Source organism: Archocentrus centrarchus, chromosome 21 (genome assembly GCF_007364275.1).
Source record: "Archocentrus centrarchus isolate MPI-CPG fArcCen1 chromosome 21, fArcCen1, whole genome shotgun sequence".
NCBI classification, from domain to species: Eukaryota; Metazoa; Chordata; class Actinopteri; order Cichliformes; family Cichlidae; genus Archocentrus; species Archocentrus centrarchus.
This window is the reverse complement of record NC_044366.1, coordinates 20,533,628-20,560,944: the sequence shown is the minus strand read 5'-3', so window position 1 is coordinate 20,560,944 and position 27,317 is coordinate 20,533,628. Positions and strand designations below refer to the sequence as shown.

The 27,317-nt window shown below is 41.6% G+C and overlaps 1 protein-coding gene across 2 annotated transcripts in view; it reads right to left on the bottom strand.

Moving 5' to 3' along the window:
- bcl9 (BCL9 transcription coactivator) overlaps positions 1-23,493 on the bottom strand; it is a 29,089-nt gene extending 5,596 nt beyond the window's left edge. The window contains exons 1-7 of one of the 2 annotated variants that reach the window (XM_030758367.1): positions 23,349-23,493; positions 21,247-21,413; positions 6,202-6,746; positions 2,829-3,142; positions 2,543-2,650; positions 2,214-2,400; positions 33-129 (exon numbers count right to left, since the gene is read on the bottom strand). In XM_030758367.1, coding sequence (XP_030614227.1) covers positions 33-129; positions 2,214-2,400; positions 2,543-2,650; positions 2,829-3,142; positions 6,202-6,488 — 993 coding nt within the window. In that variant the 5' untranslated portion in view covers positions 6,489-6,746; positions 21,247-21,413; positions 23,349-23,493. Of the gene's footprint in view, positions 1-32; positions 130-2,213; positions 2,401-2,542; positions 2,651-2,828; positions 3,143-6,201; positions 6,747-21,246; positions 21,414-22,964; positions 23,310-23,348 lie in introns of those variants that run through there. The other variant, XM_030758368.1, reaches the window with a different exon arrangement.
- Positions 23,494-27,317: the final 3,824 nt, after the last annotated feature.

Sequence of the window (27,317 nt, the reverse complement as noted above, 5' to 3'; positions counted from 1 at the left end):
ATGAATGACTTTAAACCAAGAGGAATCTTTACCAAGAGGAGGTGGGCTTTGTCCTTGTTGTTGGAGATGTTTTTCATGTGGAAGGCGATGATGGTTTCTGTATGGCCAGTAAGAACTGCTTCAGCTGCCCTGAGGACAAGGAGGCAGACGGTCAGATATCAGTCATCAGACACAATAGTCCGTGTGTGTGTGTGTGTCGGATGAATGAGTACTAGATGAGACCATGAAGGTAATACCAAGGTCAACAGACTAAGAAAACTATTATGTGCTCACACCTTCCACTGAGCATCCACATCTTTGATCTCCAACTCCCTACAGAGAGTGTTAATCTAAGCCAAGCATGTACTCCCACTGAGAAACACACGTGCTTGTGCAGATACACACAACAGATTTAGGCTGTAACTGAAAAAGTTGGGTGAAGGACAGGGGAGGAGGCCAAGTACCTTAGTCCCAAACATACAAACAGCTGCAACAAACATCAAAGGCTTATCCAATCACTAATGACGGGGCACAGTGATATACTTGAGGCAAATATCAGCGTTAGTAATTCTGTTTGAACTGTGTTGTTGAATGTTTTATAGGGCTGCAGCTATCGATTATTTTAGTAATGGAGTATTCTATTGATTATTCCATCAATTAATTGAGTAATCAAATAAGAAATACTGCTGTTTTATTAATGAGCAATAATAAATCTTCACAAGAGAAAAAACACAGGTCTTTTGAAATGAATTGCTCATTGGTTTCCATTTTAGAAACTGCAGTGTTTTTAATTGTTTAACCACATAAATCTGTCAAAAAAAAAAAACCCTTTAAATGTATTTACACCTCTATTTTTGAAAGAAAACATTTTCTTAAATGCAAAAATAATCACAAGTACAGTAATGAAAAATACAATAAGGTATGCATACAACCTAAACTAAGGCATAAAATAAAATAGCCTTTACCTCTTGGAAGGATTTCTTACATCAGGAGGAAGAAAAAAAAAACAGTTCTGACAGAGTTGTACCTCCTGGATGACGTAAATTTGGTGTGCACTCGTGTGTTTTTGTGCTTGTGTGTCTCTGCATGTTTAAGTGTGCTAGTGAATGAGTCAGAATGTGTCTGTAAGCCTTCAAAGGAGCATGAAGAAAAGCGAGCAGATCAACATTCTCAGACCTGAGGTTTGCCCTGTACTTTGATGCAACATTTCCTGCTGCAAAAAATGTATGTTCTGATGGTTTACAAGTTAAAGTTAATAATTAATGTTAATACTAATTCAGTGTCCAACCCAACAGCCCCAGGTCAGTGGCTCAAAGTTTTAATGGCCCATGTATATTTTTACTGGTCTTTGGAGAAATCTGCAAAATGATGCTTCTAAAGCCTTGAAATAAATATAGCCTAGCACACCTTTTAGACTCTCCCCTGCTTGCTGCAGGTATTGCTGCGATTTAAAGCAGGATGGCTGCCATCAGTCTTCTGCAAGTTGCCTGATTTAAACATCACGTTAGACTCAGTTAACAGTTCATCTGCACATTTTAACTGCTGTAGCTTTACTGTAGATTTTCACCATGTAAAACAAACAGAAGTGGATGGGAGCAGCTTAACTTTTCTCCATGTTGGCACATATTGATCAGGTGGTTTGATGAAGGACTCCTCCAGCTGTTTCCCAGTAAAGATTTTAATGGTGATTACAGGACCGAGGATGTTTTCTTTCAGTCCACCTGAGCTCACTGTCTCACTAACGGCTGTGCCTCTTTGCTCTTCACCATGTATGTGTGTGTGTGTGTGTGTGTGTGTGCGTGTGTGTGTCTAGCTAGACTTCAGCTCCACGTCAAACTGTCATCCTGTTGCGTTATCCACACTTTTGTTGAAAAGCTGGGATCTGTACAGGCTTAATGTTGTAATACCTTTCATTCATACACATGCTCCTAAATACATTTCTATCGCAGGTCTATTTTTAGTTGCAAATGTGAGTGAAACGTTCACGCTTGGGATGGATGGATGGAATTTTTTATAATATTTATTTGAGTTACTCAATGAATCATTGCAGCCATAATGTTTTATGTTAAAAAAACTAAGCGAGGAGATGGTTTCATTAGTGTCTGTAAACTCAGTAATATTTAAAACTTAGACTCACAAACCAGCAAAAACAGCAATGTCCAATTTATAAGCCCCAATATTTGAAAGATATTAACTTATAAAAAAAAAAAAAAACTAACTCCTGGCTTCCTTACTTGTTTGCCATCTCTGTGGTGAAGACATAAACAAGTTTTGAGCCTGGTTTCTGGCCACTTGCAGGCTCTGTTGTGGAGCCTTGGCCTCCCAGTGTATTGTGGGAGGGTGTTGAGGAGCGACTGAGTCCAGCATTGGAGGTAGAATGTGTGACAGAGTCCTGGGGCTTCACATCACTGGAGTTACAGTCTGCAGGGAGACAACAGGGTAGACCATGACTTTAAGCACAGCCTTATGGGAAATGCAGTTCTATGGAAAAACTGCCATGAAGTCCAGTTGATTAATGGAGGCAATACTATACATGCTTGGATGCACATGTTAACACACTTACTGAAGAATCCTTTGTCATCTTCGTCACTTTCTCCCCCAGAGCACCAGTCAGCTCCACTGTACGGCTGCCTCCTCTCCGCAACACACATCCTCTTCACCCTGCTACTATCTGTAAACACACACAAAGCCATCAGTGCCCTTAGGTTTATCAGTGTGAGTGGCAATGAGGTACTGCAAAGTACATCTTTCAAGATGTCCAATTTGCATTCTCTTGGCAAATCATGTAGTATTGCCAAAGAACACAACAGATGGTCCGATAATACTGTACTGGCTACAGTGGTTCTTACCTTTTTCCTCACTGGTAGGTGTACCACTCTCTGGCTGTTCAAATGACTCCACAGAGGTGCTTCGCTCCCTTTTGACTTTCACCTTGGAGCTTGGGCCAGAGGTTAGGCCCTGGCCATTTTTAAGCCCCATTCCCCCTGCAACATTTTGAGTCCCTTTGGCACCAAGAGTCTTGGGATCACAGGGCGAGGGCTGTGATTGGCTGCCCGTGCTCCCTGGTTTGCCCTGATTGGGCATTTTAGAGTCCATCTGGGCGGCAGTGGAGGGGGACATGACAGGAGGTGATCGTACCATGGCCTCCGTCTTAGGTTTTGGGCTGAAAGACAAAGAACAGATAAAAAGACACATTTACACCATGAACTATTTCATGATAACTTCACAAAACAATGCAACAAGACATTCTGTGAACTTTAAATGTCACGTTTTGTCTTCATACATCACTTACTGACCTTGTTTCCATTAATGAAACATATAAACAAGGGGCAAATGGGCCATATGCAACAAAAGGCCTGGGGCATTAAGCTGGCTTATCTAGTAATCATTTTCAGGAATCAAGAATGAACCACGTGAGTCAAGGTTACATACTGAGACAGCTTGCCGTCCATGAGGTCTTAAATCTCCCACCACCCAGTTATAACATGTGCCGTGCCCCCCACCCAAATGTGGTACCCAAGCAGGGTGGTAGTGAGAAAACCAAAAGGAAAATGTGATTGTTCTTTTTGCTACCCCCCCCACTTGCAACTGCTAAACACAGCGTCAGTATGACAACCAACAGTTGGCATAGATGTCTGTGAACGCAAGATTAAATTACTGGTATGGGGAAGTCAGTGTACACAGATCTGGACTGCAGAGACAGGCCACCTACAAATGACTGCTGCTAACTAGTTCTGAGAGGAGTTCAGTTCAGGCAAGCAGGAAACATCCAACTGGCAGAGAACTTCTATACCACACCCTAATGTCTTTCTTTCTTCCTCATATACACACATACGCACGCGTGCACACACACACACACTTATACAAGTAGCATAAAACAAATGCCAACATGTCCAAAAAGTTCAGCCACAGCTTAGCGCACTATGTATGTACAGACAGACACACAGCCAGCAGAACAAGAAGGCAAAGCCATAACTTTGGCAGTCCGTGTAGTCATTTCCAGAGGCTCCAGAATCATGAGTCAGCAGGGAAAACTTCCAAGCACAGTGTACTCCCTGACCCTGGAGAAGCTCTGGATCACACATCAAGACCTTATGTGTAAACTAATAAATCACAAAAGATGATTTTACATTAGCATTACACCTGACCTACACCTCATTTCCACACCATATGGGTAAAGCAAATTGTCCAGGTTTGCACCACCTTCATCGCCGTGCCAAGATGCAATTCTTACTCATTTATTGCATATGATGCTTGCTTACAAGCCTTGCTGCACAACAGCCTTACAGTTAAAGACAACACAAGTGTAAATCATAGACCTTTATGTGTGGCATTTGCACATTCTTCTCAAATTTACGAGTTTACAACAGGTCATCATAACCCCCACCCACCCACCCACTGCATAGAAGACATGCATGTTAAATAGCGCCACATACTGCCTGTAATTACTAACCAAGCTACCAATCTTATGAATGGCTGCTTTAAATATTTAAGTTTGATCAAAACTTCACAACAGGAATTTATAAAGCATGAAAGTACTTTATAAATACTTGAAAGTATTAACATGTTATATAAATGCCATGGTGGAAGTTTCCTATAAATCTGCTCCTCATCGGCATTTTCAAAGAAAAAGAAAAAATCAAAATGCATTATGCACCTTGCAACTGGTAAGTTCTGAGATTTTGAAAACATACCAACTGCTCAGATTCGGTTGGTCTGGGCGATGTGGCTTACATACTCGGATTTCAACATGGTAAAGAGAAATGGAAATACAGGATAAGAGCCTTAAAAAGTATATAACATATTAGCTTTATTTGTAACACAAAAAGCAATAAGATGAGATCAGAACTGCAAATGAGGTGACTTTGTAAACGGCCAAGCCTTCCTCTTTATGAAGACGGCCCTGTGGGTAACCTGTGTGCCTCAGGGTCCATGTGGGGAGTGAGTGACTCTTCCTGTCGAGTGTGTGAGAAGTAGTAACATTACAAGCATTTAGCCACAGCCACTGCTGAAGTGCAAGCAGACAGAGGTAATTAAGTTAAAGTAATCAGCTAAAAGTGTCTAGATAGGCCCTTGTTTCTGTGTTAACAGCTATCCAAACACATTCTCTGTCTGCTGCTCCAGAAAAGTAAATCACGATCATGCAACAAGATTACTTACAGGTAGTTTCTAACTATGAGGCAGGTAAGAGAATAAAGACACTGCCTTAAACTAGGTCTTCCTACCATGTGTAGGAGTGGGGAAAATAGAAAAAGTAACAACTCTCCTGTCTTGCTGTGCTCATGTTTTGCCCTCATCCCCCCTAAATGTCGGCCGCGGCAGATGGCTGCCCCTCCCTGAGCCTGGTTCTGCCGGAGGGCTCTTCCTGTTAAAAGGGAGCTTTTCTTCTTCCCACCATCGCAAAGTGCTTGCTCATAGGGGATCATATGATTGGTGGGGTTTGGTTTTTTTTTCTCAAATACTGCAGGGTCTTTACCTTGCAGTATAAAGCACCTTGTGGTGGCTGTTTTTGTGATTTGGCGCTATATAAATAAACCTGAACTGAATTGAACTGAACTTGAATTGAACTCTGTGCAAGCATGCATCAGTAAGCGAGAGCTGTCCCATTCTTGACAGCTACAAGGGTTTAAAAGACATGTCAATGGTAAGCAGCGTAGCCAATCTTAAGCATATTTGACATCACAAATATGTTTATTTCTTACATTCAAATACTATTAAAAAAAATTAAAAAAAACTCTGGATTGTGCAGGCAATCATTTAAACAAAAAGACATCCTTCATATAGCCTCAGTGTTCCAGACTTTTCCTAAATCTGTTCTGAACAAAGGGCTAAGCGTTTGGATTTATGCTCTGCTCTCAACTGCTCTGGGACGACCATGGGTGATTTTTTCTTTTTTTTTTAATTACTTAGAACAGAATTGTCCTGGATAGAAGTTTGCACTTCCCCAGTAAACCCTGACTACATGTTATTGAAGCTAAATAAACATAGTTTAAACTAAACATAGTTTAGTTTAAATGTACCTCTTGATAAGCAGTCTGAATTAAATACACCATTTCCATCCATATTCAGATCAATATGTGCCAGTAAAATCTGGATTTCAGTCACTCACACACACACACACACACAAACACACACACACACACAAACTAGTTATTGTTTATTATTAGAACGGCAGTATCACAGGACTAGATCCACAGGTTGTCGGTGTGTGAATCCACCCACCTTTGTGTGTTGGTGGACGGGGAGTTCTTTAGCCTATTGGAGTGCATTGATGGGGCTCCCAAGACTACAGAACAGGGTGGAGTGATGAGCTGGTGAGGACTGCCTGTGTGTGTGAGCGGTGCTTTTGCACGCACGTTCCTGGAGCCAGGAACAGGATTCCCAATGTTCGACAGGTTTCCCCGACCGTCCTTGGCCTCCTCTCTCTCTTTCTTTCCTCGTTCCTTCTTGCTGAAATGTGTCGCTGCTGTACCTGCCGCCGCTGGCCTCTCCTCTTGGACCTCCAACATTCTCTCTACGTCCTTGTCTGTGTGGGTGTGTTTGCGCTTGTGTGTGTGTGTGTGTGTGTTTGCGCTTGTGTGTGTGTGTGTGTGTGTGTGTGTGTGTGTGTGTGTGTGTGTGTGTGTGTGTGTGTGTGTGTGTGTGTGTGTGTGTGTGTGTGTGAGAGTGAGAGGAAAACTATAATAGTCCAGAAGGCTTCACTTGTTCTTGTTCAGTGTGTATTTATGAAATTCCCCCAAGGGGGCTTTCAACGGCCCTTGGGCACACTGTTGAGAGAAAAGAAAAGAGAAAAGGGACTGTTAACAAAACTCGGAAAGGCAGACACTGTCTAAAGAAAGTTAAAAGCAATACTCTACCCAAAGTCTTTTTATTATCAATCTCCCTGTCTATGACTGAAAGATTTTTCCCCTCCCTTTTTCATAGTGACTTTGGGAAACACCAGGCCTTTTTAATGGAAGACACTTTGACATTATTCAGTAAGAAAAGCGTAGGTCAAATTAATTATCTAACCACTTAAACAGACTCAAGTCATTGTTAATTGTAACCTCACCATGTTTATTTTTCCCAGTGTCTGAAATGTCTGCTTATAGTGCATTTTCTTTCCTTCAGCTCACTCAAGTGTTTCACACACAGACTTTATATGGGCAGACCGCCCAGGTATGTTAAGACCCGCCCAAATACATTCAGAGACTGCCTTTAGCATTTTTTTCTTCATCCATCTGAGAGAATGATGCCATCCACAATCAGTTCACCAGTTGACAATGCCTTTGCGTTTATTTTTAATTTTTGCTAACCCGATTCCCTGCCAGCAGGGTCGATGGCCTGGTTGAAAATGTAGCAATTTTCAACGTCATTCATCTGCTTTCCAAGCGGATCACATCCTGCAATTGGACAAACTCCAAATGTACTTAATTTATGATACAGCAATTTTGTCTGTTTGTGTCAGTATTTGTATTTGCCTACAGAAAATCTGTCCATAGGCAACTACTCCAACATGCTTGTGCAAAGTCCTCCAAAAACACAACAGCATGTAGCTTGACGTGAATGAAGTTGAACCCTGATTGGTTGACAAGCGGGTCGGAACAGGGAAGCCAGTGATAGCGGCATTCACCACAAACAGGAGCAGCACGAGAAGCTGCACAACACTTTGTTTCATTTCAGCTCTTTGTAGTTACAACTCTGCTCCTATCCTCAGCTGAGCTGATGGACCAACAAACAGCAGAAGCAAGAGTAGCCCAAAGACCAGTTGATTGTGACACTGCCCCCTGGTGACAGTAAACAACTACAACATGTACACAACAGTTGCAAAGCTTTATTTTATGCAAAAAAAAAATGTAAAAAGCCAACACAAAACAACCATATTTTCCTTCCATTTACACATCAATATACAAGACCTATCATCTCACGGTGCTTGATAATATGAACAATCCACTATGAACTGATTTGGAGCAGACTAGCTGGTTCAATATTAGCTTTGATATATTGTATAAGCCTAAACTGTAAGCCTAAACACTAAATCACAACTAAAAACACTGCCACCACTGCTTTCTTTGACCACCAGAGAGCACCAATATTTATCTAAAAAAAATTCTGTTGGTTGATATTTTGATTTTACAAGCAGACTTAAATTTCCTTTAAAAAAATGAGACTAATAACAGCTTTCAAAAAAAAACACCAGTTAGGTTAGTAATTGATACTTTCTGGATCTCTGAAGTGTGGCGGTAGAGCTGGTACTGTGACTCACACCAATCACTGTCTGCTGTGCGTGTTGGTGAGTGAGGACGAGAACTGCATGAGAATCCTGTTCAAGAGAGCAGCCAGTGAGATTACATTGTCATCCTGAAAATATTTAGGAGCTCTTCCAAAACACTCAGCATTGTAACTGGCTCCAGAGTCTCCCTGGGGAGAGGGAGGTGGAGTGGTGTTTGGGGTTGTGTTCCCCCCCCCTTCTACTTCTATGGGGGGGTGGTGGCGGCACTGGGAACCAGACAAATACACCGACTCCTGCTACAGCAGCAACACTCATCTCTCACTGGTCTACAGAAGGAGCAGTGATTTACAACACAGGACCACGGATTACTGCACGCAGGCAGATGCTGGCTCCTCAACACAACCAGAAGCGGCTTGTAGATCCAAATGAAACCGATTAGATTAACCTTTAGATTTAAAAAAAAAAAATAATACACTGTATGCCACACTAGTGGAGATACTTCAAATAAGTGGTGGGCTCACTATTATACAGTATAGTATATTTGATAGTATATAAACAAAAGCAACTTTTCATATTTTTTTTTATTAAAGCATATGTAATTCTGCAGCATGAACAGAAACTTAACAAGAGCTTTTGTTAACATGACAGTCTCGCTATAAAAGTTCAGTTAAACTTTGCGTCTGAGTAATTACACACCATCAGCTGAAAAGGAAGTCAGAGGACAAGTTCTACTGTTAACATCTTGTTTCTGAAATCGTGAGGTTTTACTGGAGCGGAGTTTGGATTAAGGCAAGGATGACACAATGAGAGATGCCGTTGACTACCAGTTGCTTGCTAAAGTGAAGAACAAGTTTACATAAGTCATAGCAAACATGGCCTTCACAGCAAAGGCAGTAACAGTATGTTGAACTGTACGCTCTCCTCATAGACACAGAGGTTCAGACAAAGCAAAGCAACAAAGCTTTAATTTCTTGGCATTTGCCATCATTAAAAAAAAAAAATATATATATATATATATATATATATATATATATATATATATATATATATATATATATATATATATATATATATATATATATATAAAAATAAATTCAATTCAATGTCTGTTGCCAAGAAAAACCTGTAATTGGACGAACCTTCCTTCCCCCAAAAAGTTTAAATGTACAGTACAAGAAACTAAATGAGACATGAGTAAAGGCTACTTGTAAATGTGTCGTTTGATTGTGATTGTCGCTGTATTTAAACAGAAAATGCAACTTTATGAGAGGGTGCACATAAGTCCCTCATTTGTACATAAAAAAAAATGATGGAAGTAAGTAAAAAAAAATTGGAGACAGACATTCAAACACTATTTACTTTCATGGATTTGCACATCCGGCCAACTCCAGCACAAACTGGGCACGATTGTCAGCTATGGAAAGTTAGCCTCCTCTATTCCATCTCAAACGCCTTTTAACCATCCACACGCACTTCTCTTAACGCACAGTGAACCCTTTAGCATGAGGTGTCCAGCGCAATTTTAAAATGTTCAGACCTGTTGGAATCAGGTAATACTTGGCCTTGGTTCATTCCTTCACCGTGAAGTGAAACCACAGGACGAGAGCCTTGAGAGAGGAGTTTAAAAAATAAATAAATAAAAATAAAAATCACTTAAATCTATTTAGTTTGCTTTAGCAGATATAGTTTATATTATATCAAAGAACCACCCTTCTACTTCATTCAGCACCAACTTGCATGTATGCCCTGGAGGGGTTTCATCTAAATCCAAACCCCAATCATAAGCATATGTGCGTGATGCGAGTCTGCGAGTGTATGCGGAAGCAAACAGCAGGAACTGTCAATCATCTGTTCTCTCCAATCGCACGCTAACGAGACACTAATTGGAAAGCTTGCTGACATGACTGTCATAAGGAACACACACACACACACACACACACACACACACACACACACACACACACACACACACACACACACACACACACACGCACACACACACACAAACAAGAAAGCATCATAGAGGTAATCACAGAGATTTCTCTTCCTCCAGCTCCAGTAAAGATGCTGAACTGTCTATCACTGCAAACACAAGGAGGTGCAGTGCATGCAAGTTAATGGGAAAACAGTATAATGAGGCTCCAAAAAAGAGCTTTTTGCCTCTGATATAAATATAAAGTCGCACATAAAAAGGGGACAGAAAATAGTTCAATTCAACTAGATTTGGGCTTTCCAATGCGGGTGGCACTGAAAGAGTATTTTATTTTATGCTTATGTAACAGTCATCGTATGCTGCCTGCTTAGAGAGCAGACCCTTCCAATCTACGTCACCCAAATTCCTCTGAAGGGGGGGGAAGGCTTTATAGCAATGCAGTATCTACTGTATACTCCACTGATAAGGTGTAGGGATCAACAAGAACAAAGGAACCCTGACCTTGCTGTCAACCTAGTTACTGGCTGAAAATTTTAAACAACAAAGATTTTTTTTTTTTTTTTTTAAAGAGGGAAGGAAAAAAAAAAATACACACACACACTCACCCCATCTCTCTTCCCTCATCTCAGCCCTGCTGTTGGCTGTAAAAGGGCCTGCTGATGTTTCAGCCTTATTTATGCAAATCCCATTTTGCAGTTCAGTCACAATGGAGTATTGCTCCCTCTTTCTCACTCTTTAGCTTCCCTACCCGCTCTCCGTCTGTTCGGCCTCCATCTCAAGAATTGCTTTTGCCCGTTATTTGTTTAGGGTAATATCAAAAGCATTATTTCCACCTCTTCTCACAGTTTTCTGGAAGAATATACAAAATGCATGGCCATCTACAACTCACTGTACAATCTGAAGAAACAGCAGCCAACACAAAAAAAATATATAAATGAAATAAATAAATAACCCTACATCTCATCACAAGCTTACATACTCTTCAATTTAATGAAATGGTCACATTTCTAATAAAAGCTTATACCCAACAAAATGATTTTTTTTTTTTAATCTGACAGAGTGGTCAAATAGGGATGCACCTCGTCTCAAAATATGCCTCAAGTTCTCTTCTGAAAATGCATTTTAAACCTTCCAAAGGTTCAAACTGTTTGATTTCGTCTCTCAGAAGTTGAAGTGAAGATGATATTAAAGTAAGCTGGATAACTTCTGTTGAACAGAAGCCACAGGTGGTGATTATATAGGATAGCGACACATTGAATTTCTGCGCTTTTCCAAAGATCCACCTCGGCCTACTCAGTGAGTAATGGGAGAAAACGCAGAGCACAATTAGGTCTGTGTCAGATACTGTTACTGTGTGCTTATCGACATGCACTTGAAATGTAGGGCTGGACTATAAAATTTACATTGTACGCTCTAATTGTCTCCTCTTGAAGGACACTAAAATTCTCTAAATTTGTTTGCTCTACTTGTGAACTGAATTGAGTTTCTTTTTATGAAGGTTCTGAGCACTACTGCCTTACAGCTGGAGGGTCTGGGTTCGAATCCACCTTGGCTGGGGCCTTCCTGTGTGGAGTTTGCGTGTTCTCCCCGTGTTTGCGTGGATTTTCTCCGGGTACTCCGGTTACCTCCCACAGTCCAAAGACATGCAGTTAGTGGTGTTAGGTTAATTTGTGATTCTAAATTGCTCATAGGTGTGAATGGTTGTCTGTCTCTGTGTCAGCCCTGCGACAGGCTGGCGACCTGTACAGGGTGTACCGTGCCTATGACAGCTGGGATAGGCTCCAGCCTCCTGCGACCCTGAACAGGATAAGCAGGAGACAATGGATTCTGATGGTTCTGAGCAAAACAAAGGGGAGCAGACTCACTGAGACAGACTCAGAAAGTTGGTAATGTGGCTATGTAACATCACTTGCACAGCAATACTGAGCTAGAGCAAGCAAAACTTAGCAATAGTTAGCTTTAAAACACTAAAATTTTAGTTTATGTAAAATTTTCTGCAAATACATGATGTTCATGATGACAATGACGATGATGATATATGATGTATGACATGCAGCCTTAGCTCAAGTATTAAGTTTTCTTGTGCACAACTAGCTTCCTTATTATAGCTACTTCCTTCACATACCCATCTTAAAGAAGAGACTAAATTAAGGCAAACAGACTTAAAAATATATGAAAATGAGACAAAGGTATCTGTTGTACGTTAATACCACAGCTTGGGAAACACTTGCATGCTCACCTGTTGAGGTGACTTCCTGAAAACACTATGCCAACATGCCACACCCTGCATAGCACTCATTGTTTACACTTGGTGCACACAGAATGCAAAGAATGCCAAATGTCACTAAAGATAGAGGTGTGACATCACTGAAATAACATTTGACACTATATATGCTCTGAGACAGGAACACGGATGCACGCACAAATATGACTGTTTCCTTTTCTATTGAAAACAAGTTAGACGACAAACTTTTAAAGTTTTCCGCATTTTCCAAACTGTTAACTGCTCCCAGAGTCCAATATTTACACACCTCCATCCTTCTCCACCCTGTTTTTCTCCTTTTTTCCCAGCAGCTCACATGAGTTTAATACCGTTGCCCACTCCCTCCATTACTCCCAGTATCAGCTTTCCCACTGGTCCTGTACAACAACCTTCCCAACTCCCCCATCCTCAGTGCATGCTCTCCTCTGGTCTGCAGACAATGCCCCACCATCCCCTGGGAGGCGACATGTGTGTAATGTCACATTCTGTCATATCATATCGTGGTGACAGAAGCCTCACCGTATCCATCACAGTGATGGAAGTGGCAACAAAAACAGGAGGATGGGAAAGGGGTGTGATACGGTAGTTATTACACAAGTTGTTGTCTTCACGGAATGTGCGGGTGGGTGTCTGTCTCCCAGTCTTGTGCATGCACGTAGACACACACGCACACACACACACACACACACACACACACACACACGCTGACTCACTAGTGACACATCTGCTGGCGTAGCCTGGGCATGGTGCCATGTGTGGCGGCAGGACTGGCACTCAGCACTCTGGCCCGCTCTGATCTCCGTCTCTCACACACTTCACCCCGCACTTCCATGTCTGTCCATCTGCCCTCTGTCTCTGCATCCCTGGCTAAGTGACTGTGCCTTGCATTCACACACACACACACACACCTTTGTACTCAATATGAAACAAAGAAACAGGACAACTTGCAACAATGTGCCCATATTTCTATGACAGGAGTTGGTGCAAATTAAGGGGGTGCTAGTATCAAAACCTCAAAGTAAGATTTTTAAAGATATCAAGATAAAAAGCATTCTGCAATTTCACACCATTCAAATATAGTACATCTTGGACTTCACAGATGAAACAGCAAAGTTTATGCAACTTTTGGATTCCACATAAGACCTGGAACAATAAAGCACACCTGAAACATTTATACAAGAATAAACTTGGTTGTAAAACCCTTCAAAGTCATTGTGTCTCAACGTTAACCAGTCAGATCAAATTATAGCTGAAATATCTATTGTGTGTAAAGTATACTGTGTTAGCTGAAGTGAACTTGTGAATATGGGTGCATAAGCAATGGGTGAGGATTTAAGCCTTGCACCTAGAAACTGGTTGTACTTCAATAAACTGACTAGCAGATCTTAGAATATTAAGCCATGGTAGCTATGGCATTATCAAGTGTTTCACAGTAGACCCTGCCTTGATTGGTAAAAAGAAGAGGTCCATTAAACACTAATATCAGAGACCCTATTCTGGACCCATCCAAATTATACTGAGTCTAATCTGGTTTGGGTCTGTGAATGATTATGTTCACCCATCTGTCCATTTTCTTATGAGGGCTGTAAGCATATCCCAGCTGACAAAGAGGGGGAACGGCGAGTTAACAGAGAGACAGACAACCATACACTGTTGCTTCCAAACCTACAGCCATTTGTGTGTATGTGTGTGTGTCCCAGTAGATTTGCTTTCAGCTGTGACATCAAAATGCAGTGGAACACACCGCAGAGTACAAAGTGACTGAGGCAAAAGAAAACTGAAGCAAGGAAAAGAAAAAATTAAAAACTGCCTCTCTTTAAGTCTGCTTGTTAGCTGATGGTGCATCATCCTGCCAATTAAATGCTGGTGGTCTCTCTTTGGGTCGCTTCAGGTCAAATGTATTTCAGATCTAGTCCAATTATCTTAAGGTCCATTTAGGACTGTGTAAGAATCTTTCCAGATCCCCTCTGGATCCCTTTAGGATCAAAATTTTAAACCCATGAAGACCTCTAGTAGAACTGCTAATTAAGGCAGGAGCACTCCTGAAATCAGAAGTCCCTGCAGCAATATGGGCAGTAAACAGTAAGGCACATACACATTTTTCTTGCTAAAATGTGGCTTCTCTCATTTGCATCTCAGATAAGAATTAACACAGAAACGGCGCTCCGTTAAGGGAACCTCTGCTGCCCTCTGTGCAGACCCCTTCTTTCCTCCCTTCCCTTGACCGTGCTCTCTGGTCCGTGACTCCCTCCCTTCATCCGCACAGTCGCTCCCACACTCGGGCCACATTCCAACCTTGCTCATGCTGGGAGGACGTCTCCCTGTGACTACAAGCATTGTGGGAAATCCCAATGGCCCGGCCTTTCGGCAGCCATGTAGACCACTGAGGTAAAGAGGAAAAGAAATCTGCACTCCTCGCTTGCCGGTCAAGAAGCTCTTCTTGCAGGCGACTTGACATACGTGAAAATGTGTCATTAATGTCTTGAAACGAGACCTCACAACAAACAGCATCAAAATATTTTTTTTTTATTTTATTTATATTTAAAGCTCAAGTACACCCATTAGAAGCGGGAGAGATGACAACACACTGAGCAAAACCTCAAGCTGCCCAAAATATTTTCCATTTCTTTTTGTATATTACAGACCACAGCACACACAAGAAACATGGTTTGCAACCTTTCAAACCATGTAACATAGATCAGGCATCTTTACTGACCTGGCATTTTATAAAAAGAAACTATACTTTACACAAGAAAGCTCACACACGCGTGCACACACACACTATGAGTATAGTATAGATGTTCTAGCTTCATTCCTTTATCATACAACAAAATTAGCACTCTAGAGAGAATATGAGACAGATTGTGTCCCTGAATTACCCCAGTTTACACTGGTGTGTCATACCCATGGAATTTTAAACACACTGGCTAAGACCTGCCTAATTAAATATACAGACACAGAGCAATATACACGCAAATACCCATACTGGTGCGCAGAGAAATACCAACATGAGGCAGTACTTAGCTGTCCTAATAATGTCTGAGATCAACTGAGAACTCTGCTTCAAGTTTATAGCATGTGCTGTTCCCATGAGTCAATAATGGCATGCTCGTGTGCATTTCTGTCTAAGCTTCCTTTAGGTCCCTCCACAACTATGGAATCGCTGCAATAAGTAACTGCATGGCAACATACTGAAGCCATGCAAGTGCGATGTCCCTGGTGAACTAAAATGCAATCTGCAAATTAATGGTGATGCTTCTTAATCCTGATATAAGAGGCTTGCTGAACATCCTGCCTCATTTTTTAATGCAATTTACTCACCGATTACTTTTTTAAAACAACATTTTTAACTGCCAAAACACCTTTTCAGAAAATACATTTTCAGAATGAAGCTCACAGTTGTTTTGTTCGTCACATTCAAGGGATCTAAACCTGATTAAGAAACAACGCATTCAAGTCCTTCTCTTATGACCACGAGCAGGTGGCTCGAGTTACTCCACAGTGGGTAAAATCAAACACAGATGCACTAAAAGAAGTGCATCTTCACTGAAGAGAGCTAATACATGTCAAATCAACATCTGTATTGGGAAGTCTCTTGAGATTCCCATCTGAAGTGATGAGCTTATAATACAATAAACCACTGTATGTAATTTGTGCCACATCCAAGACATGTGACATTTGTAATTACAGGCAGCAACGTGTGAAAAATCCTCTTTGTCTGCCTCCTATAACAAAGCAGTTACAGTTACAGCTAAAGATAAAATCCATGATTACCTTTAACTTAGCTGATTTAGACAATTAAGGTGTTGGCATCTGATTTTGTTTGCTTGCAAACTACTATTTATATGCAACACAACAAAAGCTAATTTTCACTACTGGATATAGATGATGTAATTGCAATAATAAACAGTGGTGACTCTCTTGGAACACAGCATTAAATTGAGATTACTCCAAGAAAATGAAGAATGATGTTAGCAGTTTAGCTAGGTGGAACTGTGAAATTACCACTAGGCAACTAGCATCATACTGTTTCAGCTGCCATTGTCAGTCTGTATTCTTTTCCCAGGAGGCTCTTGCTAGCGCCTACTCCCTGGTACTATAATGTATCATGAAAGACTCCAGGTACGATTGACTGGGTAGCACCATGTAGTCTACCATGTCCCTTAGTCACAAAAACGCAGGATTTCATGCCTGTGTAATCATCTAAAGTGACACAGTGACCATCATGTGGTTTGAACCCTGGTTTATATGCGCCCTCGCCACAACTGGCAGCATGCACCACGCTTGCTGTTGTTTCAACTTGTTGTGGACCTCTCAACTTTTGTAACCTGGTGCATGTGCAGCCAGGTTGTGGACACGAGTGTACAGCCGTGTCAGTCTTTGGAGCCTATCCTAGCTGTCACAGGGAGGGAGGCGAGGTACACCCTGCACAAGTCACCAGTCGATTTCAGGGCTAACAGAGAGACAAACATTCCCGCTAAATGTTCACTCCTACAGCCAATTAGAATCACCAACTAATCTAACATGCATGTGTTTGGACTGTGGGAGGACGCATAGCACCCAGAGAGAACCCACACAGAGACAGGGAGAACATGCAGACTCCAGACAGAACAGTCCCAGCTTCCCAATGGGTTCCAACCCATCAACCATCTCACTGTGAAGTGGCACTGCTAAACCGCTGCACTACTATGTGATTTATTTTATTATAATTTCATATTTTCTCAATTAATTTTCTGGTTAGAAAACAGTGAAAGTAGTCTTAAAATGTCTCTGTTCGGCCCACATTATAAAACTAAGCATCGGTGGGAAGGCATCAGTTCTTCAACTGAGAAGCTTTATTTATTTGGTATTTTTCCTTAAAAATCGACTCAAATTAATGTTTGTTTTACATCAATATATCAACTTAGTTGCAAAACAATTTCCTGGCAAACATTATGCAGACTAATCACTTCAGCCATACAAACAATTTAACTCTATGAAGCTTTGTTTATTTCTCACAAACTAATTTGGAACAGTACATTTTTCTACAAAGCCCTGAAACGATCACTTATCAGAAGCTCTACTAAAGAATATAAAGGGTTGAACTACCAGAAGCTTCCTCTTATTTGCAGTGATTGCTTAGTCAAAGAACATTTGCCGATGAAGATTTGCCACAGCAGATGAATGAATTACAAGCTTTGAGTTGCCTGATAAAGATTTCAAAACTAAGCTCTTTGAATTGTGTTACATGCATTAAGTTTTAACTGAAAAAGTTGGATATCTTGTTGGATAACCAAAGAGAAAGAAATTAAACAATAATAAAATCCTAGTTACTGAGCTTTTAACATGGAACCTGCCTGCTGTGGCTGGATGCCATCAGCCTGGCTGTCTTGTTTTCATTAAAGCCATTTTCCCATACATGAAAACTTTGGAGGTTATCAGAATGGAACGTTGTCCAAAGTTGCACCTTCACGGATGTGGCACACAACAGGTACAGTCAGTGTTAGACTCTTCTCACTTCTGGAAACACTTTTGGTGGTTTTGATGAGGATGCTGTCTAAGTAAAACATGCAGAAACCAGGACACAGGATGACCACCCGCTACCTGTGAATTTACCAGACTATCATCTCACACTGGCACAATCAACATCACTCTGACTTTGTACTAGTGAGCTGGCAGGTTACAGAATAAGTAATGTGTGGTCCAACTGCGAGTAAGCGGGGTTAAAATCTGTCCTGGTGATATAGTAAGCTAGACTAACCAAAAACAGTCAGTCTGGTAGCAGGAAGGACCTCTGCCTGGTGGCTCACAGTGAGGTAAGCAGTTCACACAGTGAACCCCCCCCCCCCCCCCCCCCCCCCCCCCCCCCCCCCCCCCCCCCCCCCCCCCCCCCCCCCCCCCCCCCCCCCCCCCCCCCCCCCCCCCCCCCCCCCCCCCCCCCCCCCCCCCCCCCCCCCCCCCCCCCCCCCCCCCCCCCCCCCCCCCCCCCCCCCCCCCCCCCCCCCCCCCCCCCCCCCCCCAAACCACCACCAACCAGTTTCCACCTGAAAGCAGCTCTGTTTGAGAGCGCCCCTTCCCTCGTTGTAGAAGAAGCAGCCTGTCTGTGCCATAACTGTCAATCACAGCGGAGAAACATGAAAGCGATTGATTGGTACGTTCTGACTCAGTCAGACACATCCCTGAGGATCTTGTATGGGCAACAATCCCACCACACATCCACATGAGTCTTTGACCCCCCCCCCCCCCTACACTAAAATGATATGAAACGCAGCTATTAGAGAACACATTTATACATTCAGCTGCAAATGGTAGGAAAGCAGAAAGACTGACTACTAGAAACGGCTCCATGTTGTGAAATTACATCTTTCAGCCTTGGTATACCCACCCACCCCCCCATTTTATGTTATTACAGTCAATCTTCATATTTCCGATGACAAACCTAGTGATCAACATAGAGGCCAAACAGCCAATGCACTTGCTCTTGTACAACAGTATGTAGCAAACTGAGAATTTAGAGATTTTGCAGATTTGAAGTGTGTAATTTTATCCACTGAAAACACTGCGAACAACTGCTGCTGATCATGCTTCTACATCGAGAGAACTTTTTCTATTGTTTTAATACCATCATATTATCCATCCATCAATTCTATCTGTGTATCTTCACCCTGTTATTGTCTCCCATTCATCTTCCATTTTATCCCGTTTCACCTTCTATTGTTACTGGTCCTAACTGGCTTGTGTCGCGTAACCCAATTTAGAGCAGGAAGATTTTCCACTTTCTCGCTCTAAATGCCAATTCTGCTACCTAAACTTCATCGCCGATAAACCGGCTCGATCCGATACCAGGGCACGTTTTTCAAATAATATCTTGACAACCCACTGACTGGGACTAATTGTTGATTTTAATTCCACCGACTCCAAAAGAAAAACCGTGTTCACAATTTTATACCGAGAGTGAGAAACAGCATTACTAGAGATTAAAAAAATAAGCTGCTGTAGGCACCGATACGTATCAAATGCATTAAGTCCATATTTATAACTACTGAGAGAGAGAGAAAATATATCAACTGTCCATTATAATTGCCAGAGGGGGGAATGGGCAATATCAGCAGCAAAATACAAATCAATAGCCAAAGAAGTCAGAAGTTTCTTTTAACCTTCATCTGCTAACACCTACACTCTGAAACTTCCTGCAATGGCAAGCGTATTTTAGTGGTTCTGAGCAATCTTCGACAAACTGAGGAGTTAAAAATTGCTTTCTACGTATCTTGAACTAAATGAAAATATTTTCTGAGTGCAATTATAATTTTAGTGTATTAAACCATCATATTTCTACAGTTCTGGTGGGAACATCGAATGAGACTAAGCACAAGTGTAGGTGACAATCATGTTTTATAGGAGTTTGGTGTTTCAGTTGCCTTTAAGGCCACACTGTACTATAACAAATACTTGTAGTATAATTTAATACCGCTTAATGTCAAAAAAAGATACACATAATCTTACAATGGTAAGTTGAGGCTAAAAATGGCACTAATACACATTAAATGCCAGACTTTATTTTTCTTTCCCCTTGCGGACATCCTACAACTGTAAGAGTCATTCAAGAAATTAACTCAATTTCTTAATGAACTGAACGAATTTCTTTAATGAAACTGATCTTTCATTAGTGCAAATATTTATCATTTTTAAAAAAATGTCTTACAGAGGTAAAATAAACATTTTAAGCAGTAGAAAAAACAGACTCACTCTGGTATGGTCTAATCCACTATACAACAGGGGAGGGGACCCTCACCCGCCACCCACTACACAGTCAAAGAGACAAACTGCCTCTTCAACACATCCCTCCACGTCGTACACAACACAGGCTTTGCGAGTTTTAATTAGAAAACCCATGAAGCAAACAAATGCACAGAAACATGAGAGGCCAATACTCAGAGGCAAAAATAAATCCTTTGCCGCTTTACATCAATATCCACTTCCCTGCGTCCTTCACCTCGCTGTGGTTTTTGGTTAACGCACTTCAGATTAGATAGCAGATAAATAAACAGTGTGCACGGCGTTCTCAGGAAGAGCGCCCTGACCGTGTTGTGTCCTCAACATGTGCAGATCAGAGAATGAGACCAAACACTGCGCTGATAGTCCAAAGCACTGCGGCAATGAGGTCCCTTTTCCTCAAGCCGCTACCCTGAGCATCAGCGGCGGTCGGACAGGCTGACTGCGCCGCAATTCAAGGCTCCCTCATCAGAAAGCAGGCACCTCCACAGATAAATGTCAAGAGATAGTGACCGGTGTTAGAAAGCGCCAGCGCCTGACTTGTTATGGTTACATCACAGCAATGTTAAGCTATCAATTTATGGCACCAGATAGTTTCTGACAGCAATTATAGCGTGGAAAAAGCATTGGAGCTGAAAAACATGCATTTTGTGTTTTTTCAGCTCTCCTTATGATAAACACAAAGACCTTACTACTACACTGCACCCCCCCTGCATAACAGAAACTAAGTCATTTACCACATAGTAAGCAGTAAAATTTAGATTTTCAGACACTTTTAAGCATATATATATTTTTTTTTCCCATCATTTTTGAGAGGTATCGTGCTATTTATATAAATTTGAATACATTGAGGATTTTTTAAGGACAATTGAGAAACTTAAAACTGTAAATACAGTTCAACATAACCTAAAAAGGGATTGACTTCAGACACTGCCTTTATAATCCTGTCACTACTTGTTTTACTTACTTCTAACTAGTGAAAACAACAAGGAAGCCCATTTACAAGCATTTTGTCACCTTAGAGAAGACAAGGGGAGTGTGCGTGTAAGAAACTGTGTAATAAAGTATAATAAAAGAAGAGAGAGAGCCAGAGTTGAGTTGGGTTACCTCAGAAGCCCCCCTGCCCTTTCAGCAGGGCCTCATATGGAGAACCAGGCCTTCAGGTCCCCTGGGCACTGATGTCTGCTCTCCACTGGACTCCTCCCAGTCAGCCACGGAGGCTGTGCAGGAACCTGGCCCACTCACGACAACCTACAGCCACAAGTCATTCACACCTGGAACAGAGGGAGAGGACTTTGCTCAACAGGCGAAACACAAACAAGCAAACGGCAAGGAAAAGCACTCAGCGGCTTGTGTTGACAAGTCAGACATGTTGCAAACACATAAACAGTACAAAGCTGAGGTCATTAGGGGCTACAGTGACAGTGTATGCTCGCGTTTTTTAACCCAGACACGCATTTATTCTTCAGTTATCGACCAGTGTACACATAAGGGATTAGAAGAGCGTCTGTGACACTCTCTTAAGAGCTTCCTCACTTCTGTGCTTCCTTAAGGACTGCCAAAAATCCACAGCAGAAACAAAAATTTGATTTAGTGTTTTTTTTTTTTTTTTAAAGCCTCAACTACACAAAGCAAAAGAAAGGAAGCAGTGACGACAGAAAAGATGCATATGAAACTGCTTCAAGACTATGCAATGATGCACATTAATGGCAGACAGCAGTGTTGCCTAGCAATTGAAGAGACCCAGGAAGGTCTGCAGTTCAGTTTCAGCAACTGGTATGTATGCTCGAAAACTGTCCTCAGACTCTAAACCCCCTCACTGCTGGCTCAGAGTAACTAAACAGCATCTGAGAAAGGACTGCAACAAAGTGCAAAAGCTGCAGACTTCTCTTGAAATAATAAATAAATAAATAAAAACAAAGGGAAAACATTGCATCTAGCCGTTTACTGGAAATCTGATAAATGCTGTTTAAAATTACCAGTGAAGCAAAAGAAATCACTTGGTGAGAGGGAACACTGTAAGACTTTATTCATCAGGAGTAAATTCCCAAGTGGTGGCTGTCTTTTACTCTACATTTTTTACACTGTGGGACCTGTGGATTTCCCCCCTCCCTCCCAAGTTGCACAAGATTAATAAATGTAAAGAGTGATCGCATTTTTTTGCCATGTTTAACTCTTTGGTTGTGCCCAAGGTAGCACAGCACAATGCCACAAGTTACTCACGAACGGGCCTACTCGAGGAAGTCGTCCCTAAAATATACACAGACATACACAAACCTAAAAACTGCAAATAAACGTAAAAGCACGCAGCAACTACAGGGATTAGACTCCCCCCTGAAATCTCAGCGCCTCACTGGACAACTCTTGGCGGACAAAGTAATTCCATGGCGCTTGAAACTCCAGGAACTTTTTTTTTTCCTTTTTCCTAAAGAAGTTGTTCCTGTTTCGCCAGAGAACTGGGGGGGAAGGGAGGACTTCAGCACTCGCATTCATGGAGCCTCGGCCAGCGCAAACAAAGTCTTCCCCGAAGAGGGAGGCAGTGGACGGCGGCTGAGAGCGAGAACAACGACGTCGGCCACAAGCACACAAAAACACACATGTAGAAAATGAGATTCAGTCCTGTGTTTCGTTTGTTACTAGAACTACTCGGGCCCGCCTTGGACAAACGTTCATTTTCAAGTTCTGCCCGCTCCGTTAACAATGTAACAATTAAATCGCTCGGCAGATGATAGGGCTGGCCGACACAATCACCAGACGAGGCCTATAATCTCGTTTCGCGTTTATAAATCAATTCAAACACATTTTAAATAAAGAAAATACAATACCAATGGTGTGGTGCTCCCGAAGAATGCAGAACATGCATGCTGCATTGTATCCTTTTTTCATTTTCACGAAGCACGGGCGGTCCTCCAGTATAATGGGGTAAAAACCAATATTTCTCCGCGGGTTTTACACCATGCCGAAAACATCGTGAATAATCCGCTTTTGCTGCGCTGGAAAAATCGGCATTTACGGTTCAAAGGCTGCTCAACTGTCTGCCAGGCCAGACGCTACGTGGGTTTTGCTAGCCAGCCTTCGGGGACAGAGGCAGAGAAGAACGGATACCGGAGTGAGATGTCCCCGGGAGGAGGACCCGCGTGTGCCCGTTGCCAGGAGGCGAGCCGTGGTAGCGATACTTTCCAGCTAGATGTGAAAAGGGGAACACTCACCTGGAATGCTAGCTTAATTTCCGTTTTTCCCGAGCGACGAATTTACACCGCACACTTATCAAATCAAAACATTATCACGGTAACATTATAAAATAGGAATATGTCTCCCCCCCTTTTCGCCCGAGCTTTCCAGTGGTCCTACTCCATTACATCCCAGTCAAGATTTCCTGTTGTCGCTTCCCGCCCCCCTCTCCGTTGCAGCGAGATGGTTTAGCCCGAATTCTAAGCAGCAATTCTAGGTCAGGTCTGTGTGCCAGTGAGAATGTTACTGTCGGACAGCCGAGACTGTCCATCTCCATCTGACGCGGCAAACACTATAAAACACATCTGAAACCAGAGAACAAGGAAAAACACACCTAAGCTGTTACGTGGGATTGTTTTGCCGAGTAGTCTCCCATCACAGCAAATAACTCGAACTTCCCTATATGAAGGAACGTAGGCGTTAGCAGCTAAGCATCAAACTTGTGGAAGTTTTGATGCACCCCCCTCACCTGACTTCAACAAGGCGACACTGGTGTTTACAGGTGAAAGGGTTACTCGGAAGCTATTTCGACTCTATAGCTTTCATCCGAAAAGAGTTAATATAAGGCCTTGTTGCTTCTGTCTGTTTAATGTGATAGTGAACAGGAGAATTTAAAATTTTAGGAATTTAGCAGCTTTCTGTTTCTGTTCCTGACAATCTAGATAATCTCTTTACCTTTTAATGACGTTTAGGATCAAATATCTTTAGTTTCTCTTTTTCTTCTGTAATGCATGCATCTTTGCGTTCACTCCATCCTGTCAGGGAATTATGTTTGAACTTCCTTGCAGTTTGCAGCAGATGCTTTCTTGTATAACATTTAATCCTTAAACCCAAGCTAAACTTGATCATCACGGGGAGTTATGTCATTATATAGAAGTGGAGATATAATATCTTTTAATACCATAGTGTTACACTCAGTTGGTGGTTTCAGAAAGCTAATGGACCAGTGCTCCATTAAAAGCACTTGTCAGATGGTTGGATAGTTTCACAGACCTCCTCTATCTATACCTTTGTAGCTCTGAAACAGGAGGGTGGGGGCAGTGTCTGATCATTTTTGTAACTTTTCTAAAATGTAAAAGTTGTTAACACAGTTTTAGTTTCATGTGAAGAAACACCCATCCTGCTGTAATAACACAGACACGTGAACATATATGTCCATGTAAGAATATATACACAAATTCCTGTACAAATGTTAGTTTGGGGTTTACAGCACTATGCAAAAGCCTCGAGGTATCCCTCATTTCTTCATAATTTACTTCCAAGGAGTCAGATTTTCCTGTAATTTTCCAAAACAGTCTTCAGCAAAAGTTCTCCAGGCTTTCTGAAGGTCTTTCAACGTTTTGCTTTGGACATTGGCTGTTTTTTGGTTTTTTTTGTTCGTTTTGTTTTTGTTTTTTGTTTTTTGTTTTTTTGTTGTTAATTTTCAGTCCAGTCTTTCTACCTGACCATTTTTTTGTTTGTTTGTTTGTTAACCTACCAAACACTGGCCTATGAATCATTCAGGCATAAAAACGGAGCCTAACTCAAGGAATGAACCAATGTTGTATTTATACATAACAACGTAGCAAAGAACCAATTTTAAATTGTATCTTTAGGCACTTTGTTACAGTCGCAAAAATACATAATTTGTTCCCATTTCTTTAGTTGAATTTATGAAAAATGCCAAACATAACACAGTTTGACAGGCATAAAATAGTATATTTGCACCAACAAGGTGATCCCCAAAGAGCTATTAGCTGAAAACATAGCATTGTGTGTAACACTGTATGTCCTTAAAAAACTGAGCAAACTGGGCAGGTGGAGAACGAAAAGAAGAAGTGGCACAGAGTGGTGGTTACTGTATATGTTTACAGTGTACAGTATATATCCTATTTAGCAAAAGGCTTTATAGTGTTGTTGAATCGCACTGTGTTATAGTGTTGTGCAAAATTCTTGAACCACCCCTCATTTCTTTATATTTTGCCACGAAACTGAGGAATAGATGCAACTATTTGAAACATGTGCAATCTTGCATGGAAATACAGTATATAAGGCAAAACCTGAGTTTGAACAATTCTAACGAGTTTGGAAATCAATATATGGTGTGACCACCTTTATTGTTCAGCACAGCCTGAACTCTCTCAGGCAGCTTTCTTGTCATTTCTTTAACTAGTCTTCAGGAACAGTTCTCCAGGCTTCTTGAAGGACAGTCAAAGCTCTTCTTTGGATGTTGGCTGCCTTTTGCTCCATTCTCTAACAAGATAATCCCGCACTGCTTCTATAATGTTCAGTTGAGGTCCAGGTTCTCTGGAGGCCAATCCATGACTGATAGTGTTCCATTGCATGCTTGTATGCTTTTACTGCATTAGCAGTGTGTTTGGGGTCATTGTCGTGCTGAAAATGAAGTTGCTTCCAATCAGATTCTTTCCAGATGATATTGCATGGTGGATCTTTTCTACATTCATAGTTCCATCAGTTTTGACAAAAACGCCAGTGGCTGAAATGTACCTCCAAACCACTGTGTTTTACAGGTGGCTGTAGACACTCAATGATGTACCGCTCATCTGTACATAGTGATGATGATTTGAACCAAAAAATATTCAAATTTGGATTCATCACTCCATCAGACCTGTTGCCACTGATTTTCAGTCCAGTTCTTGTGTAATGTGGCAAAACTCATTTTTTTCTCCCTGTTTTCCTTCCCTAAGAATGGCTTCTTGTCAGCCATGATTCCACTGAGCCCATTTCTGCTGAGGCTTCAGTGAACAGTAGATGGATCTGAAGGGCCAGATGCATCTCTCAGGTCCTGTGTCAGGTCTCTGCTGGACTTTTTCCTATTTCTTAAGGGTGTGACTTTCATCTGCTGTAGATAGTTTTTTTTAGGCCTGCCACATATTCTGTCCTCCACTTGGCTCAGGACTTTTGCACAGTGCTGTACTCAGAGGTATTTGTCATGTTTTGTACATTAAATTCAAATTATTTGGAGATGGTTGCCACTAAGGATGCACTTTTGCAAATTTAATATTACTGAAAAAAAAAAGCGTAAACTAATAGCGGTTATTTTCTCAAGCTTGTTACTACGTTGCCCATTCATTCTCTCGCTTAACCTGGGGTTATTCACTAGTGTTCATGATAAGCTAATGTCATTAAAAATAGACAGATGCTACTTGATAGATAAAATTATGTCAAGCTACAGTATGCACGCACACACGAAAACATGCACACACACTCGTGATAGAGTGACTATCACAAGCCTCAGAGGAAGAGTGAAACATTAAGGACAAGCGATGCGAGAGTGGTCCTTCTCAATATTTAATCAAGATACATTTCAAATCTAACCCAGATGTATAATCAAGACAACTGGGGATTGAATGAATTGGTGTTTAAGTGCACACATTATTAGCCTGCCTGATTGTGTGTGCGTTTGTGTGCACACGTGCGTGCGCGTGTGTTCTGCTTCTTCTCTCTTTGTGGGAACTGATTTAGAGTCTCAAAGTGAAGATGTTTTTGCAAAGTGGAAGCTTTCTTCTTCAAGAGACCGTTTGAGGGTGAGGGCTCGGTTTTGTGTGCATGACAGTATAAACGTACTGTGTGAAAAGTAAAGACAGAACTGGGAGTGTGCTGTGCTTTCAAAAAAAGTGGTGTGTCACTAAATTTGAGTTGACACCAGGGACTCCTTTGCTCACAAGCCTCAAAATGTCAAAATACCTGGATAGTGCCTCACTGTAACACCAGACTTGTGGCGCTCTAGGGTTTTTTTGCTTGCATGCTTTGTGCACAAAATATATGAGAACTACTAATCAGATAGCTAATTGTTTTCTCTGTTGTTGAAATTTTAATAATGTGCAAAATCAGAATTTCCTAAAACTCAAAGTGAAGCCTCAAAACCCAAAGACACAGACAAGAGAAGAAAACCAACAGATACTTAGAGTGTTGAACACAAGGCATCTGGACTTTGGTTTATTACC